The sequence below is a fragment of the Callorhinus ursinus genome, unplaced genomic scaffold (assembly GCF_003265705.2).
Source record: "Callorhinus ursinus isolate GAN/ISIS: 27379988/994484 unplaced genomic scaffold, GSC_fseal_2.0 scaffold3, whole genome shotgun sequence".
Classification (NCBI taxonomy): Eukaryota; Metazoa; Chordata; class Mammalia; order Carnivora; family Otariidae; genus Callorhinus; species Callorhinus ursinus.
The window spans coordinates 14,080,779-14,102,614 of record NW_027397065.1 but is presented as its reverse complement, the minus strand read 5'-3'; the positions used below and the strand labels follow the sequence as shown (position 1 = coordinate 14,102,614).

Below are 21,836 nucleotides of genomic sequence, written 5' to 3'. Positions count from 1 at the left end.
TACCAAAATAGGTAATTGTCTTTTAAAGGTTTAAAACGTAGTTCATGAAACAAGACAGAAACACAAACATTATCACACAAGTTTGGTTACCCTTGTTGCTTTTGTAGGGAAAGTAGAGTAGCCACCCTCTGAGGAGCAAGTTAAGGTCTTGCTCCAGTTACCATTTTTGTTGACGTAGAGAGGAGTTCCAGGTTCAGTGTGGGTAGCTCTCCTAAAGCCCTGAAATCACGACTTGGCCTCTGACAAACAATCCCCATAGCTCCGTTCCAACTTGCCCCCAAATCGCCCACTTTCTCTGGAAATGAGCGGGAGATGCAATCACGACAGCACGCTTTCCACACAGCCTAAACGCCACCCCCACCAGGCGCAGGCGCAGGCGCAGGCGTACTCCCGAGTCTCGCGAACCAACCCAAAGCCAATACTGAGCAAGCGCAAGAGAGCGCTCTTTAGCCACGCCTTCCTCCTTTCTAAGCAGGCGCTGTTAGGAATACTATTGTTTTTATTTTTAACTGCCTTGTGTGTCTGGACGCTCTTGGGTTCATTTCACTCCCTTCTCTTGTTGGAACTCACTTTGCCTAAAGTAGGAGTTGCTGATCGGGGATGAAATTTGCTCCTCGGGTTTTGTTGTTACCGTTCTGCTCTCACTGGCAGCTCGCGTCCTTTAGGCAGCTAGTCCTGACAGATATGAAAAACAAAATGACATATTGTAGACACTCAAAGTCCGTTAACTTACATGACAAAATCCCCTTACAAAAAAAATTCTGCGTTGTTCCATGCTATGTGCATCATAAAACCCAGAAGACGTTTCATTTTCCCACGCCAGACAGAATAGTTCTTCTATTTATCATCAAGGACCTGCAGTGAGGAGGAGCGCACGCGCAAGCCACCCGGCGGCTGTGAGGCGCCGGAGAGGTTAGTGTGCAGGTTTACCTTGTGCTGTCCAGCTGTTGTGAAGGAGTTTCCTGGCTTGATACTGAGCCGCCATGGGGAAAGTGAATGTGGCCAAGTTGCGTTACATGAGCCGGGATGACTTCAGGGTCCTGACCGCGGTAAGAAGTTCGCCGTTTCTCCCTGCCCCCAGTCCTTTCCCACCGCGCGTTTTCCTGTTCCGGCGACTCGGCTGAGAGCTGAGCGTGCTGTAGGCCCTCTTAGGAGACCCAGGCTCGGAATGAGGAAGAGAAGACCCGACAAGTCAGATTTTTCAGAAGCCTTTGTTCGGAAGCTTTTGTCTTCCCCCAAACAGAGCAAAGTCCCCTCTTCTAATCATTTCTTTCCTTTCTGCTCCCCTACTTATGTTCCAGAGCTATACTTGCATCTCTGGCCTGGAACGCTTCTCTGACCCCGGGCTTCCGACCCCCGGAGAAGGGTTTAAGACTTTTGAGAATTGTTAGCACTGAATTCCTCACTCACAGATTCCCTCACATAGCATGTATTCAGTTTCATTCAATCAACACTTACTTGTCTGGTTTTTAGTGACAATTCTAGGGAATTCAGAGGGGTACAAGACAAGGATGACAGATCATTGAGTAAACGAGTAAATAAAGGAAGACTATCAGATAATAAGTGCTGTAAAGATGATAAAGAGGATAATAGAATAGAAACTGCACGTTTGCGGTGGGTAGCATGAATGCTGTCTTTAAATTGTGTAGTCAGAGAAGACTGCCAGAGTTAAAGAATCTTGTCTGTTTACTGTTGTAACCGAAGTGTTAAGGCCTTTTAAAAATGTTCCTTGCGTTTGGTAGGTACTGAATAAATATTTGCCAAGTAAAAGAAAGACTGGCAGGGGAGAGGGGGAATAATAGGAGCTGAATGAGAAGAAAGCAGTCCAGTGAACTTCTCGGCAAGAGTTGGAGACCGAGGAAACAGCTGTACTAAGTGAAAAGCTTCTGAGCTAGAAAAAAGGCCAGTGTGGCTGGAGCATAGTGAGCAAGTTTGGTTGACTGGTTGGAGATGTAATTGGACAAGGTGAGACAGATCATGTGCTATAGAGTCTTGCAGGCTTGGTAAAGGATTTGGAATATATTCTAGATATAGGGGAGCCACTGTTTTAAGCAGGGAAGTGACAAAAACTGATTTCAATGGTAGTAGTCTTAAAGCACAAAGATCAACAACACATAGGTTAGGCATTTCCAGAATAAAACAATAAATTTTTTAGAAGCTATTATCTTTTGCTTAAATAGGCAATACTTAAAAGATTAAAGTATCAAATGCAAATTCAGTATGAAATTTGGAAGGCACTTAATTCATCTGCACTTTCTCTAAACACCTACTGTCACTTCTGAAAGATACCTTCTCTGCTTCCTCAGCACATTGATTTATTCCTTAATGCCCAACAGAAACAAGGGAGTCAAGAAAGAATGTTAGAGGCTAACAAGGGAAATGAGTTAAGGTGTGAGATTTTGGTTGGGATATCAAAATAGTGCCCGTTTTATCTTCCAGAACTTCATCTCTGCAATATTTAAGTTCTTTTTTGAAGCTCACCAACTTATGACCTACTTGTTAAATATATTTCAGTCTCTATTGAGTCTTAACCATTCTTGATATCAGCAGCCACCTTTCCTTGACTCTCTCTTTCCTTTACTTCTCAGGCACCTCCTACATCAGTAATCATACTTTGACTGGCTGCCCTTACCTTTTAATGTGAACTTCCCCCAAAATTCTGTCCCTCAACCCTCCTTTGTCTTCCATTATCTCTTGTTTGATGATCACATCCACTTCATGGCTTTATCTGTTACCTCTGTCAAATAATTGACAATTTTATCCTTTAATTATGACTTCATTCCTGAGTATAGATACATCCTTCCAAATTACCTTAAACAGCTTCATTTGAAAGACCTTACAGAACTTTGAGTTGTGATTAATGTCCTTAAAACATCTCTGTTCATGTATCTCCCTTGCGTAAACACCTTCAAGTGTTTTCAGTTTTCCTCAACAAGAAATCTAAACTCCTTGGTCTACATTTCAAGGCCTTCCATACCTTTCTCAAAAGCGTTTTCCATCCACCTTTTCATGAATTCTATTTGCCATTGCACCTGAGCTACCACTGTACTAGCTGTTGCTTTGCTCTGTATTTTCTTGCCTATGTGCCATGTCCAAATCTTTTGTCTTTCTCTGATATTCCCTTGTGTGTTTTTTTCGGTTTTCCTGCATCTCAAAGTACACCTCAAGTGCCACTTCTTTGAAACTGATCCCTCAGCTAGAATTATTTTTGTTCAGCCCTGAGCCACCTCTTTTTTTTAGCCCTTACCATTTCTTGTCTTCTAATAAAGTTAGATGTGTAGGTTCTTATTTCCACAATTAGATAATTAATTCTCAAGGGGTAGAGTATTTTTTATATATTTTTTAATCTTCCATCATGCCTGCATATGATACTTTCATATTAAATACCTTCTTAATATCTGAAATAACTATAGTTTTTTTTTTTAAGATTTTATTTATTTATTTGACGGATAGCTAGACAGAGAGGGAACATAAGCAGGGGGAGGGGCAGAGCTCAGCAAGGAGCCGATACAGGGCTTGATCCCAGGACCCTGGGATCATGACCTCAGCCGAAGACAGATGCTTTTAACGACTGAGCCACCCAGGCACCCCTGAAATACCTGTACTTTTTAAAGATAAATATTTAGATGTCAATAAATATCTTAGTATTTGCCACATGTCAGTAAATGTTAATTACTTGCAATTTTTACCTTTAGAGTTTTGTAGAGAGGCAGAATATGAATATCTGTGATTATATAATCAAATTATGATTAGAAATATGTCCAGAGAAGGTAGTACTTACATCTCAAAATTGGCTGGGGAACTGCAATGTCAGAGAAATTTGAAGAAGTTAATTTCTTAGCAAGATTTTGATAGACAGCAGCTCTGTGTTGATTATGATTACATATGATTCCTTTAATTTCAGGTTGAAATGGGCATGAAGAACCATGAAATAGTTCCCTGCAGTTTAGTTGCTTCTATAGCCAGCCTTAAACATGGTGGCTGTAATAAAGTTTTAAGAGAATTAGTGAAACATAAACTCATAGCTTGGGAGCGTACCAAAAGTAAGTATTTATGGCACCATTTGTGATTTTTTTCATGTAACTGTCTTCCCCCAGAGCAGGCATTTCGGGAAAGGTGGAAAATGAAAGTTTCCAGACCAGCAAAGTACTCTTTCTAGACCTGAAAACTGCATACATTTACCATGTTCTATTAGAGCTTTCACAGGGCCCACCCAGATCAAGTAGAGAAATAGCCTCCATCTCCTGAGACGGGATTAACAAGTTCCAGTTGGCAGAAGAGCAAGTAGGATAGAGATAATTACTGCCACTGTCTTTGGCAAATAATGTTCTACTGCACTACTCTAAAGCATTAATCCTCAAACCATCTGTGGTGAGGGATGAGTTTCTTTTTTTCCACCTATTATGGATCCATACTTTTATAAAATAACAATAAAAAAGTAATTACTAGAAAAATGGAATTTAAAAATTGATAAAATACAGGCACAGATTCCTTATTAGAGTTGAAGACATAAAATAAGTTGGTCAAAGTGATATAAAAATTTCTTAAGGTAACCACTTCGTTTCAGTTTCTGTGTCTCATCACAGACTGGTAACAGATATTTAGAGACTGGTGTCAGTCTGAGAGTCACACTTTGAGTAACACTGCTCTAGAGAAAAAAATACAAATTATAGGAAGAAATGCCAAACTCATAAGACTGGGTAAGCTAATCATTCCAGCTAAGATTTCTTATGTTTAAATTCTTCTCATGACTTGAACTAATGTGACTTGATTGTACAATGTAAGTAAAATACAGTCTTTTTCGTTTTATTTTGTCTAGCTGTCCAGGGCTACCGGCTGACAAATGCAGGCTATGATTACCTAGCTTTGAAAACGCTTTCTTCTAGACAGGTAGTTGGGTCTGTTGGAAACCAGATGGGTGTTGGCAAAGAATCTGGTAAGTGCTAACAGTACTACTGAACTCATTTTCTTCGCTCTAGTTTCTATTTATATTTCTCCCTGAGAAAGCATTATCTTTTAATTTTTCCATTTTTTCCAACTGAGCAGTAAATTAAAAAGTTGGTTGGAAACAATATAGATGAGGAAATTACCCTTAATTTAGTAGGTTATCGTTTTTTGTAAGTCTCACTGAAAATTCAGTTATAGCAAGAAGTAATTTTCTTCTAATAACATCTTTGGGAAATATTTTATTTGCTCTTATTTTATGTATGATAAATGGATATTTGTAATAGTTAAAATATGCAGCTAAAGGGATTATTGGAAGACAGTGAATATTAAAAGCCACAAACACATTTTTCCATGATAGAAATATGGCAAAGTTAGGTATGTGTAGAACACAGAAAAAAGCATTCTAAGATAGCATTGAGCAAATAAGTGCTAAATATAGCACTGTGTGTGTGTGAAATGTATAAAATGAGGTAATGAAACACCTGTTTTTAGATGTGCCTCTTAACTTTTTTATGTCCGATTTTTTTTTACTTAAAAAAATAGTGGCTTTTTTTTTAAGAACTTCACTGCATGGAATTGATAAATAGCACAAAAGAAAGTAAAATATAAAGTAAATGTTACTCCTAACCCAGGTCTCAATTTGCTGTTGTTACTTCCCAAAGTTGTTACTGTTGATTGATATCTTATATATCCTTCTAGAAATATTCTATATTAATACTAGTATATAATGTACCAAAAATGTATGTATATGCATTCACATATCTTTTTAATCACAGGTGAAAGCAAACATAACTATTTTACACCTTGATTTTTTTCCACTTGATGCTTTTTTTTTTTTTTTTTTTTTAAGTAATTTTTACCCCCAACCTGGGGCTCCAACTTACAACCCCATGATCAAGAGTCCCATGCCCTAGGTGCCAACCAGGTGCCTCTTGATGCATTTCTGATACCATTTCATGTTAACAGATAGGTCTTTTTCATAGTTGCAGAGTTTTACATAGTATTAGTGCTCAGTAATTGATTTACCAGTCCCAGTTGTTAGGGACATTTATGTTACAGTCTTAGAAATTATTAGTGCAAAAGTTATGTACATTTAAAATTTGGTAATACCAAATTTCCTTTCAAAAGTTTACGCTAATTTGTAATTCCGCCAGTGTAAGTTTTTTGATGTGTAATAATTAAAATTTCTCATGAATAATTAGGACATGCTTTAAATGTCAGTATTTCAAATAGCAACTTTTTTTGATTATTGGAATACTTATGGGAAGATCTCCATTCTGATTACTATAGGATTATATTCTTTTTTTTAAGATTTTATTTATTTATTTAACAGAGAGCACAAGCAGGGGGAGCAGCAAAGGGAGAGGGAGAAGCAGGCTCCACCAAGCAGGGAGCCCAATGCAGGGATCAGTCCCAGGACCCTAGGGATCATGACCTGAGCCAAAGGCAGACACCTAATCAACTGAGCCACCTCGGCGCCCCTATAGGATTATATCCTAACAGCTGAATATTATTTATTGGAGCAGTTGAAGAATTGAACTTCATATTGTTGAAAAAGAGATATTAAATCATTTCTCATACATGTAGGACATGTAAGACAATTTGCCACTAAATTGAACTGAGTATTGAGCACCTTTGGGAGCAATAACCTTTGACACACTACATCCCTGTTTTCTTTTGCAGTAGATATTAATACATGTTAATCTTATTTTGGATTGTATTTAAAATAAAGAATTTTGCTGGGTAGTAAATATTCCTGGTTATTAGTAAAGAAAATTTGATACAAATAAAATCAAAATTCAGAAATTACAATTGAACTTTTTGGAATGATAGTATAATAATGATCTTTTCTAAATCTTGGCTCTAGATATTTACATTGTTGCAAATGAAGAAGGGCAGCAATTTGCATTAAAGCTTCACAGATTGGGAAGAACCTCCTTTCGAAATCTGAAAAACAAACGTGATTATCATAAACACAGGCATAACATGTCTTGGCTTTATTTATCTCGTCTCTCTGCCATGAAAGAATTTGCCTATATGAAGGTATTTGGTAAATAATTTTGTATTTCTTAACAAAATAGTACATGTAGTTGAAAAGATACAGTGGCAGTTATCAGTCTGTTGCCCCCACATCTCTCTACCCCAGTCCTAATTCTTTCACTTACTTTTAATTAATGATTGTTTCTGTTATTTGCTTTTCTGGTGACTTTTTTTCTATGTGAAAGCATTTTTCATTGTTACTAATGCAAGTTAAGGCAACATGTGTTCTACAGTGTTAATAAGATATTATCTTATAATATGAGATAATATTCTGCAATATTAACAAGTAGCCTTAATAATTAATGATGTAATTGCCTCACAGATGTGTATGTATCTCTTCAATATACATAAATACGCATATGTTTGTCTCTAATTGAAAATCCCAGGGAGTTACCTATAGTAGTTATCTGTGGAAACCTTAGTGTCTCAGATAAGTTGACTAGTATTTTTCCTTCATGTAATGGAGAAGAAATGTTGATTTACAGCATGCAGATTAGGAATGGTAAAAATCTTTAGCCTTTAACCTTTCAACTTAATTTTTAAGTTCAGGATAGATTGGTTAAGTATCTTTTTCTTTTTTTTTTTTAAGATTTTATTTATTTGAAAGAGTGAGAGAGCACAAGCAGGGGGAGTGGCAGACGGAGAGGGAGAGGCAGGCTCCTGCTAAGCAGAGAGCCTGATGTGGGTCTCAATCCCAGTACCTGGGATCATGACCTGAGCCAAAGTCAGACGCTTAACCGGCTGAGCCATCCAGATGCCCCAAGATTTGTTAAATATCTTTAATAACCAAATTAAATATTTTCAATAACATTTAATTAAACAGAAAATAGTATTGTATTATTACTATTCTCCAGTAATAATAGTGTTTATTTGTTACTACTTATCGTCACTTTTTAAAATTTTGATTTATTAAAAGTCATGCTAGGGGCACCAGGCTGGCTCAGTTGAAAGAGCATGCAACTCTTGATCTGGGGGTTCTGAGTTTGAGTCCCACGTTAGGTATAGAGATGACTAAAAATACATACATACATTTAAAAAAAAAAAAAGAAGTCACTCTAGTATATGGCCAGTATATGAAACTCTTAGGAGTTTCAGTTTGGTGTTTTTTGAGTAGGTTATTTTAATTCATGTGCTTAAATTTTTAGTAATGATGGGGGAAGAATTCTCAAGACAATGTAAGTGATGTTGATACCATAACATGATAGATGTTTCTTGTCTTACACTAACGATTTGTAACCTATGATAGATAATCAGTAAGTAGGCAGTTTGGTAGGGATTGTTAAACATTTTCCCAAAACTTCATTAGGTGTTTTCTCAGATGTTTATATGGCCGTACTAGAATAGAACCTGGTTGTGCATAAATATGCTCCTTAAATTTTTCTCTTTTTTTCCTAGAGAGTAGATTAGGCAATAGCTTAAGGATTAAGCCATAGTGCAAGGGCTAGACCACTCTGACAATAGTTAAGGTTATTATACACTGTTGAGCTGCCAAGGCATGTTCAAAAGTACTTGCATTGAAAAAAAAATCTTTAAAGCCAAACAAACAAAAACCTTTGGGGAATGGGAAGTAATTCAGTTTCTCTAACAAAGAAGGTAGGAAGTAAACAGCTTTATAAAACTAACCCTGTTAATAGATATATGTTGAATATTATTTGTATGCCTACCACTGTATTAAGTACCTGGCATACAGTGGGGTGAAGGTGTGGATACCAAAGGAATAAGTAATGCAGTCAGTGTCTTAAAGTTGGGAATACAACACAAATATATACAAAGAATAGTTTAAAAATTATATGTTACGTTTAGGGAAACTTCTGTAGACTAGAATAGTTGATGAAGGAGTTTTCATAAAATGAGTAGGAGTTGAGTAGAGTCATGAAGCATGCATGTAATTTGTCTCTAAGGAGAAGATAGTAAGACAGTGTACTGTACTTTGCAGAGGAGCCACTATGGCAGAGACATGAATATGGATGTAAGCCCTGTGTGTACTCCAGAGTGCTTATTAAGAAGAATATTGGGAAAACTAAGACTGGATAAGTAGATTAAAGAGAGTTTTGAAAACTAGGAAAAGTTTTCCAGTCTGAGATCAGTACTTACAAACATTGTAGATTTTTTTTTTTTAAATGGAGCATTGATATAAGTATTTTAGTTTGGCATTGGTACACAGAATAAAGGCTAGATATGGTGGCAAGAACTAGAACCACTGTTGGAGCAAACAGGTATAAGTAACAAAGGTCTACTTTGAAATGGTAGCATTCTAAATTGCAGAGGGCATAAATCTAAGATATTTGGACTTTGTAAGCAATAGGATAGGAAAAATAAAGCATATGGGGAAAGAATGGATTTATGTATGATCTGAAGTAACATCTGACTCAGACCACTACTGTGTATGTATTTGTCACATAATCGATTTATTTATATTTTATATTGTGGTCAGTGCTCTCTAAACTAAAATGCCTGATCTGGGTATTTTATTTCCTAATCTGCCAGAAGACAAGAGTATTTCCCAAATCACAACTTATTTCCATGTGAATTTTTTTTAAAGATTTTATTTATTTATTTGAGAGAGAGACAGCACAAAGGGAGAGTGAAAGGGAGAAGCAGACTCCCTGCCAAGCAGAGAGCCCAATGTGGCACTCCATCCCAGGAACCTGAGATCACAAACTGAGCCAAAGGCAGATGCTTAACCGACAGTCACCCGGGCGCCCTCCATGGGAATTTTTAAGCACACTCCCAATTAATAGCAGAAACTTAACAATAAGAAGATATATTCTAAGAGACTATAGGCTTCTTGGGACAGACTTTTTAGCATTCATTTCTGTAACCCTAGCACCATGTATAATATTTAGTAAATGTTCAGTAAATTAATGATTGGTGAAAAGGTGAATTAAGTAAACTGGTTTAAAATTTTGTTTTATGTATAGCTTATTTTGTGCTGTGAATAAGCCATACATAAATAAGCATGTGTTAACTGTAATTTTGCAAAGGCTTGTATGTTTTTTCTTCTGGTTGTGGGCAGGTACATTTGCTTTATTTTTCCCTAAAAATTAATGACCTCTTCATTAGTTTATACCTGTTTTGCTATGTTTTAGGCATTGTATGAGAGGAAATTCCCAGTACCAAAACCAATTGATTATAATCGCCATGCAGTGGTCATGGAACTCATAAATGGCTATCCTCTGTAAGTATTTGTTATTCTTGAAACTATGGATCCTAATAAATGTGAGGTTTAGTTTTCAAAAAAATTTTTTTGATTAAATAGAATATTGCTTCAAGGAGATAAATTAATAGAAGGCTGTAGTCTCATGCAAATTAAAAATTCAGTTTCATTCTGACAGTATGGATTTTGTAATCTCTGTGATTTATTCAACAAATATTTATTAACAATCTAGTATATACCAAGCACTGTTCTAGTATATACCAAAGCTCAGCAGTGAACAAAACAAAATCTCTCCCTTCATAGAGCTTACATTCTGTTGGAAGGAGACGTGCAATAAATAGCTAAAGAAAGAAATGTATGATTATCAGATGGTAGAAAATGCAATGGATAAAAATAAAGCAGGTAAGGGGGACAGGAAGTACTGAGCTAGGTGGAAGAAGCTGCTATTTTTACGTAAGTGGTCAGGAAGAGTCTCACTGATAAGGTGTTTTTTGAGGGCAGTCCTAAAAGAAATGAGAGAGAAAACCATGCAGCTATCTAAGAGATTCAGATAGAGGGAGCAGCAAGTACGTAAGTCCTGAGATGGGAGCATGCCTAAATGTTCAGGGACCAGTGAGGATGCTGGTGTACTTGGAGTTGAGTGAGTGAGGGCAAAGATTATAAGTGATAAGATCAGAGAGGCAGCAGGGAGCTAGATCATTTAGGCTTTATAGGCCATTGCAAGGAATTTTTAATACATTTGATATATAAATTTAAAGTGTGCAACATGTTGATTTCATACATTTATATACTGCAATGTCATTGTCAATGTAGCAATAGTTAGCACAAGGGCTTTTTTATTTTGATTGGGATAGGAAGCTATGGAGGATTTTGGAGAAGAGAGATGATGGTTGTTTAGATCAGAGTTGCAGATTTGAAGGTGATAAAAAGTGGTCAGATTCTGGATATATTTTTTAGGGAGCCAACATGATTTGTTTGGGATTGGATATTGATAGGAAGTAAGAGGAATGTCAAGGATAACACCAAGGTTTGGGCCTGAATAACAAATTAAGTGGAGGTACAAAGTTGTTTTTACAGAAATGGGAAAGACTATAGGAAGAGCAGCGTGGAGGTAGAGGGTGAAATAGAATCAGAGGTTCAGTGTGGGACATAGTTAAGTTTGAGATGCCTTAGAGTTCAGAGAAGTCTAAATTGAGGGCAGTGTATATATAGTGTTTAAAGCCATGAGCCTGAATGAGATCACCAAGAATGACTGTAAATAAAGGCTCCTAGCAATAACCTTCAAGGAGCTCCAAAATCTAAAGGTCAAGGAAAGATGAAGAACTAGTAAGAAAGACTAAGAAGGAATGATAAGCATGGAAAGAGGACAGCCGTAAGAGTTGGTGTGCCAAGAGTAAAGTGAAGGAATGTTTCAACAAGGGTGAAGAGGTTAACTGACAGAACAAATACTGACTACTGGATTTAACAACATGGAAGTCATTGGTAGCTTTGACCGGACCTGTTTCTTTGGAACAAGGTGGATGAAAATGTTTGAAATGGGTTCATTAGAATGGGAGGGAAAAAATGAAGAAAGTGCATGTAGAGGAGTTTGGCTGTAATTATCACAGAAAATCTATAGTAGAAAGAGGATACAGAATTGAGGCAGGTCATGGCTTCTTTTTTGTTTTTAAATAGGTGGGAGCTGTTATATCATGTCTGTATGCTGATAGAAATGAAGAGAAAGTTGTTAGGGAATTAAGGAATGGAAATAATAATACACACACATGCTTGCTTTCATGAAAATTATAAATGAATACAAATAACCTATTTTCATACTTTCAGATGTCAGATACACCATGTTGAAGATCCTGCATCAGTATATGATGAAGCTATGGAACTAATTGTCAAACTTGCAAATCATGGACTGATTCATGGAGATTTTAATGAATTTAATCTCATTTTGGATAAAGATGACCATATCACCATGATTGACTTTCCACAGATGGTTTCAACTTCTCATCACAATGCTGAATGGTATATGCTAAAAGTGATTCTGGATATGGTTGTGTTTATGTGTGATGTAATAATTTTTTTCTTAATTTTTCAACTTCGTCATACTGTCATTTGGGTTAGTAACTGGTTTGAAGTGGCTGATGTTAATGGTCTAAAAATTTGGTGGGTTTTTTAAAGATTTATTTATTTGAGAGAGCGTGCGCGGAAGGAGGGGCAATAGGAGAGGGGGAGAATCCTTGAGCAGATTCCCCACTGAGCGCAGAGCTGACCCTTTATTCAAACTTTTATGTAAAAGCCCAGTTTTTAAAACAAAAGCCTGCTAAGAAAAAGTAGGGACATAGAGGAGACCCTAGAACCCCGTCCTCTCTGCCTTTCCCCTTTTCTCTCTGCTCCATGGTTGCCTCCAAGAGTGTTACACCAAGCATAATTTGATAATTGTGATGGCCTTAATAAAAATTGTGATTTTGGAGTGGACTCAGTTGCCAGATCAAGAATATCTCTCCTGTCATTTTTAGCTTTTATTTTATTATTAGAAAAGAATTCATATAAAACCTCATCCCTGATGCCAGGGCAGGGAATGATAAGCTCATTCCTCACATTACTTAACCATGTAAGCTAGCCAGGCTGTGAAATATGAGAGAATATTTTCCCTTGTATTTCATGATGCAACTGATTGTAATCAAATTAAAGTTGAATATTTTTTCTCCTCCTGTTCCAAGTTACAGTATGAGAAAGTTCTCTTTTTTCCTGAAGATAACAACCGCTATCACTTACATAATAGAGATAATGAATTCTTGGAAAGTGGGAGCTGAAACCAGTTTGTGTTCAGTCAAGATTTTCTTCCTCCTGATTCTCATTAGAAAATGTCTGTACTTACTCTAGAAAAAGAAATGTCCGTTAAATATAAAGAATAATTCCAACCAAACAATTATTAATAGATTATTAGGTGCTTGGGTGGTTAATATATCTTTGGATGGTGACTAATCACCATTTTTATTATATGAGGTAACATAGTCACACAATGAGGGAACATCTGGGAACGACCAGAATTAGAGAAGGAAACAATGACAAATCATGACATTTGAAGTGTAGGCTGCATTATTCTATAGGGAAACTGTGATTTAACTTGATATTTAATGGGCAGGTACTGGGGTAAAGGAGTTGTGCTAAGCACCAGAAATTAAGATATAAATTAATAATTATAAATAAGACCTATCTCTGCTTTTGAAGATTTTGAGATTTTGTCTAGTTAGATGAAACATAGACATATGTAAAAAGATAATTTTAAAATAATTTATTGAGGTTTTTCCCAGGGTGCCCTAAAAGGAAAGAAGAGTGGCATTATCTTTGTGTTTCCAGACTTTATATTTTTCTAAGATATTAATATTCAAGCAGGTAGTCAATTCCACATCACCCTGATTCTTAATTCTCCTTTGTCTAGAAACCTAGAGAATTTAATCTGTTCTCGCTGCTCTACGGTGGCCGAAAAAGCAACCTGATATTCACAGGTGCTTCTACCCTTGGTCCAGATTAACATGTCTTCAGATCATTATTTATAAGCCACAGCATTGTTTATCTCTTTTGGCTATTCTTGCAGATGAACTAATGGATAATAACATAATTTAATAGTCCCCAAACTTTTTCTTAGGTATCACTAACCTATTTTTTATCTTTAGCTTTTGCCATTGACTGGGTTCTGGTGGGTATAGCTGATGAGTATAACCAGCCAGACTGGAAACAAAAGAAGAGAAGTGGAAACCTGCCCCACACTGCAAATCTGGTCTTCTTTTCTGAGATTCATATACATCTTCTCTTAGTATGTCTGTTACAAGTATGGGAAGACCTCAAGTTTTCTAACTATAGGGACTGTATGCCTTTCACAGCTTATATTTCCTCTTAGTTTCTCTGCTTTTAGTTTTAGTCTTTCAAACACACTGGCAACTGATTTGTTTCTTTGATTTTTTTCTTATGAGTAACATCCTTTTTCATACAATGGGAGTGTTATTAATAAGGATATTGTCATTGACTAAGAAGGAAAAATATGAGCAACACAGGCTATATCAAAAATGATTCTTGCTTTTACAGGTATTTTGACAGAGATGTTAAATGCATTAGAGATTTCTTCATGAAACGTTTTGGCTATGAAAGTGAGCTTTATCCAACTTTTAGTGATATCAGGTTTGTACTCTGCTTTGTTTAAAATGATAAAACTGTTTAAATAACCTCATTTATTTAATTCTAAGAGTTTTAACAGTTTCATCTTAAAAATTTCCAAATAGTGACCTTTAGCACATTAAATCGTTGAGTATCATTGCTGTCTAATGTATAAATGAAACTTAAAAACTAGAAAATTCCTGCCTTTGGTCTATTAAGGCAATGTTACTGAATTTAGGGGAGGAACATATCTAGTTTCTTAAAAATTCACAAACTTTTACTGCAAAGTGCAGTTTAATATGTGAATAACCCATTTTTAAGGAGGCAAGTCAAGTGTTCATTGGAATTTATGTTTCCCTTTGTTCATAAGAGAAGCTATGTTTAATTGATTCATGGAACATAATTAAATATAAATCCTCAAAGCAAAATTTTCCCATTTATTTTATATACTTAGTTAAGATACTGTTTTCTGATTTGGGATGATTGACATAACTTAAAAGAAGAAATCTTTAGCCCCTTTTGAAAGTGAATTTATTAAATCGATATCAACTGAAGTTTGACCTTTTACTAGTATTTGTTGCTTTTCATAGTCACTTTATTCTTAAGTGACAACAAGGCTATTATCTTTTACATTTGTATACTTAACTATTAGATTTTAGGCAAAGAAAAATCTTTAAAATATATAAACTACTGAACTCATTTGAGAATTATAATTTATCAGACTAATAAACACCCATGTCAGGTAGATTTTTTTCCTATTGTTTATCATTCTTTTTTCCTAGGAGGGAGGACTCTCTTGATGTAGAAGTTTCTGCCAGTGGTTACACAAAGGAAATGCAGGCAGATGATGAACTGCTTCATCCACTAGGTCCAGATGATAAAAATATTGAAACAGAAGACAGGTCTGAATTCTCATATTCTGATGAAGAGATGTCAGAGAAAGGAAAGGTTTGTAGTTTAGAAAATCAGAGTGATCAAAACTCTACAGATGAAACAGCTGACTGCTGTTGCATATCATCTGGAAATCTTGAGCAAATAAAGGAAGATTATTTGTCAGAGGAGAGTGCTGATGCACACAGTTTTGAAATACCTGAATTCATTCAAGCTTTAGAAGAAATAAAAGGGCAGGATGTTGACAACAGTTCTGTAAGTGAGTGTTCTGAGGAGAAAAACAAAACTGAATATGATACCAGGCAAGATGGTAAAGCAGGTCAAGGAGGAATCCCCATGGGCTATGAAGAGTATGAAGATGCGTGCCCACATCTGATTGCCTTATCGTCATTAAACAAAGAAATCAGGCCTTTCAGGTATAGTTGTCTGTTGATTGATTTTTTTACTTTAATATGGAGACCTATACTTTCTTCAAGTCTGGTAAATGAGTGTGTTTGTTTGTTTTTTCCCAAATGATATAACAGAGCTATATTCTGCCCCATTATGTGTAAAAAATGAAAGCAAATAACCTTTTGTTGTTAAAATTCACATTACCCTTTACTACCCATTGTGTTAGTTTTAAGCCGTTCTGCCTTAAAAATGCAAACCAGTTACTTTAAAAGAATTATTTACAAATAATTGATAAATTGATCTTGATAAATTGACCAAGTTGTAGACGGATGAATGTTCATATATTTTTGTAATTTTACATCTAATGTATGTTTGATTTATATGTAGTACAATAAACATGCGGTAAATGTGCTCTCTTCCTAAAATACCTACTAATAGTGAATTTTCTTTGGTACTTTGAACCCTCTATATAATGTTACTATGTTATTTTTCTTGTAAGAGTTTCTTTCTTGCAAATATTAATATTCGCAAAAGATAAAAAATTTAATTTTTAGATTTGGGATAGTTTATCCAGAATCAATTATAATTTAATGAAATGGAGTTTTATTTTCAAAATAGTCATATGACAAAATTAAATCAATAGTACATTTATTAGGCATTCCTTCAGTACATGTTCAGGCTTACATCCTAGGGCTGTCTTAATCTTTAGAGTTTTATTCTGAAGCAAAACAAAAATTTTGTGCCTTTTTTGTACAACCATATTGGAGTCTCAGGGCTATTACCACTCAAATAATAAGCTTATAAAATTAAATTAAAATCAAGGGTGGCAGTGGCTGAGGAATTTCAGTAAGTAATAGAAGAACATATACATAGGTTGAATAGTTTTAGCATGGAATAATTTGTTCTCTTTGAACACATGTTGGGCAAAATTTTTATTATTCAGAGTAGAAACAATGATAACATTTTGATGAAAAATATTGACTGTTAAGGGTTAATATGGTCTGAGTTTCTTATACCTTGTATACATTAAAACTTTGAGCAATGTGTAAAACAAATTAGTTTCCATCATTTTTTCTGCGTTAGAGCAGACTGTATAGAGTAAGAGTACTCTCTCTTCCATCTGTTGTTGTTTGGGAGATGGCAGGGAAGTGTTCTAAGGATTTATATTGTAAGAGGCAGACGTGTAAAGTTCAGTGAAAGAAAAGGAGAAGATTAGTGGGAAAGATGTGAATTGTGGGGACGTGATGGCAAATTTGGTGGCTGAAACATTCTACCATTTTGCAATTTTGATAGTGATTATTTGAATGCTGAAAAATAAGTGTTAATATATTGGGCTGAATTGTGGGTAGTTTTGCCTTCACAGAAATTTTAAATATAATGATCTTTCTGGCCTGTATGTTATGTTTTTTAAGTTTTACTATCATGTAGGAATAATATAATCACACATAATTAACTAAAAAACTGGATAATTTGTGATTTTCTTTTAATTTTAGAGATGAAGAAAATACAGAAGATATTAAACAGTACAGAACAAGAACTCTGAGTGTTACTTCTGCGGGCAGTGTTCTAAGCTGTTCAACAATTCCTCCGGTAACTATTCAACATTTTCCAAATGTTGATTAGGTCATTACCATGGACAGATTATAGACACTCATATATGGTCTAGTCCCTGAAGTTTAACAATGAAGAAATTGAGGCCCAGATAGGTTACGTGACTTTGTTCAAGGTTACCCAGACAGCAATGCAGCTGAAGTGCAAAGGTGCACCAGTTTCACTAGCTCGTTCTTTAATTTTGAGGGAGAAAAATAGGTGATTTAAAAATTTTGGGTATCTTAAGTTTTTGTTACACCTTTAGCAGCAATGTTCAAAAGAATTTCTTAAGGGACATTTTCTGTGCAGGATAGTGAACACAAATAATGCAGCTCCTGAGGAGCTTTACTGCATGCCATCCTTCTCTGCAGAGTACCCAATAGGAAGAATCAGTTTATTTCCTTTGTAAATTTTTAAGGAAAGGGATAAAATTACATCATTGGTATATTGGGTGTTTTCCTTCTGCTTAAAGGCATTAAGTTAAATACCATTGAAACCGGTTTTTAGTGGTAACTTCACTTAAAATGAACAAAAGGAAATCAATTTAGAAAGGAGGAAATAAAATTATGTGGAATGTGAATTCAAACTAAAGAAAAGAACTTTGTTTTTACTGAACTTCTGATTTCCAAGTTCATATATATTGTCAGTAAGCTAAAATGTATGTTCTATGGATATAATATGGGATATTTACAAAATTAAATCAGAATTATCAAAGATAAGCTAAAAATAACATACTGTATTTTATAATATAGCACACTTTTAATGGTTCTAGGAACTTTACTTGATAATAGAAACATTTAGAGTTTGTCAGACCAAAATAAAAGTGTGAATTTCTGTAAATGTATTGATTTTTTTTATACTCTTTACTGTTGGCCTTGTAATTTATCTGATTTTCTGGACGTAAAATTTAAATCTATGGAATTTTTGAAACATCTAATAATTATATTAAAAGATAAAATTCTCCCTTTAAGTATTACCAACCTGTTTTTATTAAGAATTTCTCACATTTTTTAGGGGTGCCTGGGTGGTGCAGTCAGTTTAGTGTCTGACCCTTGTTTTTGGCTCAGGTCTTGATCTCAGAGCCCTGTGATCAAGCCCTGGGCCCCGTGTCAGGCTCTTGCCCCATGTCAGGCTCTTGCTCAGTCTCATGCTTAAGATTCTCCCACTCCCTCTGCCCCTCCCCTCTCTCTGTCTTTCTCTCAAATAAATAAATAAATCTAAAAAAAAAAAATTTCTCCTACTCTTTGATTGTCCACCACTGGCGTTTATATTTTCTATACTTAATGAGTTTTATTTACCCTTTTTTTTTTTTTTACTTCTTAGATTCAAAACATAAGTGCTTTTATGTAATTAACAGTGGTGTAAAATCGGCACTTGAATATAAAGTTTAGATTACTAATTAATGCTACTTCCTTAAATTCTAAGTTATGCTGTCTTCTGTATATAAAGATGATGACACTGACATTGTCTTTAGGCCTTGACTTTATCCCATTTCCCTTATAGCTAACAGGAACTTAAAGTTTAAAATGGGGTCAAACCGGGGCGCCTAGGTGGCTCAGTTGGTTAAGCGACTGCCTTCGGCTCAGGTCATGATCCTGGAGTCCCGGGATCGAGTCCCACATCAGGCTCCCTGCTCAGCGGGGAGTCTGCTTCTCCCTCTGACCCTCCCCCATCTCATGCTCTCTCTCTCTCAAATAAATAAATAAATAAAATCTTTAAAAAAAAAAAAATGGGGTCAAACCTATAATGAATTGCATTATAAAATACAAATTTGCCTTTAAAGAGAAAAAAAGATCTCTTACGCCTCACTTGATCAAAAAGGTTTCCCTGTAATCATTGGAAACAAATTGATCATCTTAATTCTACATTCTTTTGGAAATTTCGTCACACTATTTTCCCTGAGGTCACATTATTTTGTTAAAAAGTCAGGAGAAATCAATTTATTTTGTTAACCTCTGTTAATTTGATTATTGTTTTACTGTCTGGTAAAAGATTTTCTCTGTGTTCTTTGGAACTGTAATTGTAAGATCTGTTTTCTTCATATAAATGCTTTTATAGTTCTCTATTAGCAAAGTTGCCACTTATCAACCCTGTTCTTCCTAGTATGTAAAATGTAACAAATTCTAATTAAACTTAAGGCATATTGGTTTTTAATAAATGTATTTGTGGTCAACAAAAACAACAATGGAATCAACAAAATGCATGATTTTTGTTAATTTTTTTATGTACTGTAATCACAAATATTTCGTGTTTCATCATTTTAAGAAATATATACTAAACAAGATTTTTCTCCTTTTTTTTTAACATGAAAAAATTAACCTTGTAGGATTCATAAATTGTTCTGGATTAGGAGGAGGTGTGTGCATAGTAATCTGTTATCTCCTTATTTTCTCCAGCTTCTTGCTATGATTATCAAGCAGAACATTTAGAAAATAAATTGATTTTTTTTCTTGGCAGTATTCTAGAGGCCTCTATGAACTCCTCTAGTTTAAATGTGGTGCATGTTCTACTGTTGTCTTCCTGGGACTTTTCATCTCCTGTTTATTGGTTGCCTTCTTTCCTAGTTCCATCTCTTTATCTTACCTAGTTTATGTCTTTACTTGGCAGTACAGATTCCAGTAATTATATGAGTGAATGGGAGGGTCGGTACTTTTTTTTCTAAAAATGTCTTAACCTGTTCTCACACTTGATTGGAAATTTAAGTGTTTGAGTTGTGGTCTGGAAATAATTTTCCTTCAGAATTCTGAAACTATTGCTCTTTTGTCTTTGTCGTAGTTAAGATGTGCTTTTCTAATTGAGGATTCTGGTCTCCTATTGGGGTGAGGAGGCTATGATAGTTTTGCTGGTCTTCCTAGGGTAGGGAAGAGTCCTGGGGGCCAATCACATTTATTCTAAACTTTCAGCCAATCCTACAGCTTTCAGTTCTGAAATTTCTGGGATACCAGTTCCTTCTAAGTCTCCTGCCTTACTGGGTTTGGATGACTACAGCTCATGGGATATCAGCCTCTGCAGGGACTTGAATTCTGATTCTTCCATCTGTTTCCATTCTCTGTTCTCTTACCTTTTTTCCCATTGAGAATCATTAAGACTAAAATTAAGAAGGAAAATTTTTTAAAGCCTGTTAATTGAATGTAGTTTCCTTAACTGTGTTAAATAATGCAAAGTCTCCATTTAACTTACCTGGACCAAAGTTTTATAGTACACATATACAACCCAAGAAACAGTGTGTTAGGCAGACTAATTCTTCTAGCCCCTTCTTACCTGAGATCCATTATTCTTTAGTTTTTTAACTTGACAGGTTTTTAATAAATGCTTCTTTGTGCCTAGCATAGGGTGGGGCATATTAACAAGGGACCCTTGGTTCAACCTTTGCAGTGTTTACCTCGTTTTTAGGAAATAAGTTGGATGATACAAGGTTATATACAATTAAATAACAGGCTGTAGTGCTTCAGATGAAGAAAAGGTTATTGGAAACAGAATATTCAAACTTTTTATTCATCTTGTTAGTGACATTGGCAGCCTGGATCTTAATAAGAAATAATTTGAATTTATACTGAGAAAGCATTCTACATCTCCCAGAAATTGTATAAAGACTTTCATGTAACTGCTGCCATCAGATCATCTCTACACCTGAAGTTATGAAGGCACTCTTGGATACATTTTTTTGTAACGATTTTATTTATTTATTTGAGAGAAAGATAGTGAGAGCACAGTGGGAGGGAGGAGCAGGCTCCCTGCTGAGCAGGCAACCCCATGTGGGGCTCGATGCAAGGACCCTAAGATCATGACCTGAGCCAAAGGCAGATGCTTAACCGGCTGAGCCACCTAGGCGCCCCACTCTTGGATACATTTTGACCAGTTGTGAATGCTTTTAAACATAATTTTCTACTACAAAGCCATGTCTACTTTTATCTCGAAAGCAGAGCAACAAGCAGTTTTTATCTTGGGTTTTTTGGTTTGGGGTTTTTGTTTTCAGTTTTCCTGATGGACACTAGGTGGCATTATGGAGATTTGTTATTCAAATAATTGTGTAGTACTTTTTGCTATAAAATCTATTATTTCTGTTAGGAATTTATTTTCTCCTATTTTGTAACCATTAGTTTGGTGTTTATTTTATTGCTGGTTCACAGTACTGTCAGTGTTTTTAATTTAAGAAATTCATGCTCTTAAATTTGAAAAAATATTAGCAATGTAAATCTTTCTTTTATTGAATATTTACTCCTTATCAAAATGGTCAGTTATCAGTAATACTGATTTATGAAATCTTTCCAGGAGATGGTGAAGCAGAAGGTGAAACGTCAGTTGACAAAACAGCAAAAATCAGCTGTCAGACGTCGATTGCAAAAAGGAGAAGCAAATATATTTACGAAACAACGGAGAGAAAACATGCAAAATATTAAATCAAGCTTGGAAGCAGCCAACTTTTGGGGAGAGTAATATATTTAAGATCTTGAACATTTTCCATAAAGCTACTATAATCCCTTTTTAAGCCACCCCTAGTCTTTCTAGACCAAGACAGATACATAAATAGATAAATAAACTCTCTTTCATCTATTAATTTGACTCATTTGGTATGTGTCTTCCAAAGAATAATTAGAGTATTCTGCTAAAGCAATCTTAATTCTCCAAAGCATTTTAGGTGACTGGTGAATCCGCTAAAAGCTGTTTCTCAAAA

The 21,836-nt window shown here is 35.4% G+C and overlaps 1 protein-coding gene across 2 annotated transcripts; it reads left to right on the top strand.

The window, feature by feature from the left end:
• The first annotated feature begins 871 nt into the window (after positions 1–871).
• On the top strand, positions 872–21,719 carry RIOK2 (RIO kinase 2). 2 transcript variants are annotated; one of them, XM_025866835.2, is made up of 10 exons: positions 872–1,049; positions 3,905–4,043; positions 4,820–4,936; positions 6,815–6,990; positions 10,077–10,165; positions 11,966–12,157; positions 14,222–14,314; positions 15,073–15,597; positions 17,065–17,161; positions 21,437–21,719. In XM_025866835.2, the coding sequence occupies exons 1-10, from the start codon at positions 984–986 to the stop codon at positions 21,596–21,598; spliced, it is 1,656 nt and encodes a 551-aa protein (XP_025722620.1). In that variant the 5' UTR covers positions 872–983; the 3' UTR covers positions 21,599–21,719. The 2 variants fall into 2 exon arrangements, with proteins under 2 accessions (XP_025722620.1, XP_025722619.1); XM_025866834.2 differs by having other exon boundaries at positions 873–1,049; positions 21,434–21,719.
• Positions 21,720–21,836: the final 117 nt, after the last annotated feature.

Bases quoted from the DNA above. Each gene is read 5' to 3' on its own strand.
- RIOK2 (XM_025866834.2), top strand. From the start codon at position 984: ATGGGGAAAGTGAATGTGGCCAAGTTGCGTTACATGAGCCGGGATGAC. The intron at 6,991-10,076 runs GTATTTGGTAAA...GCTATGTTTTAG, and splicing joins AAGAATTTGCCTATATGAAG to GCATTGTATGAGAGGAAATT. The intron at 17,162-21,433 runs GTAACTATTCAA...AAATCTTTCCAG, and splicing joins GCTGTTCAACAATTCCTCCG to GAGATGGTGAAGCAGAAGGT.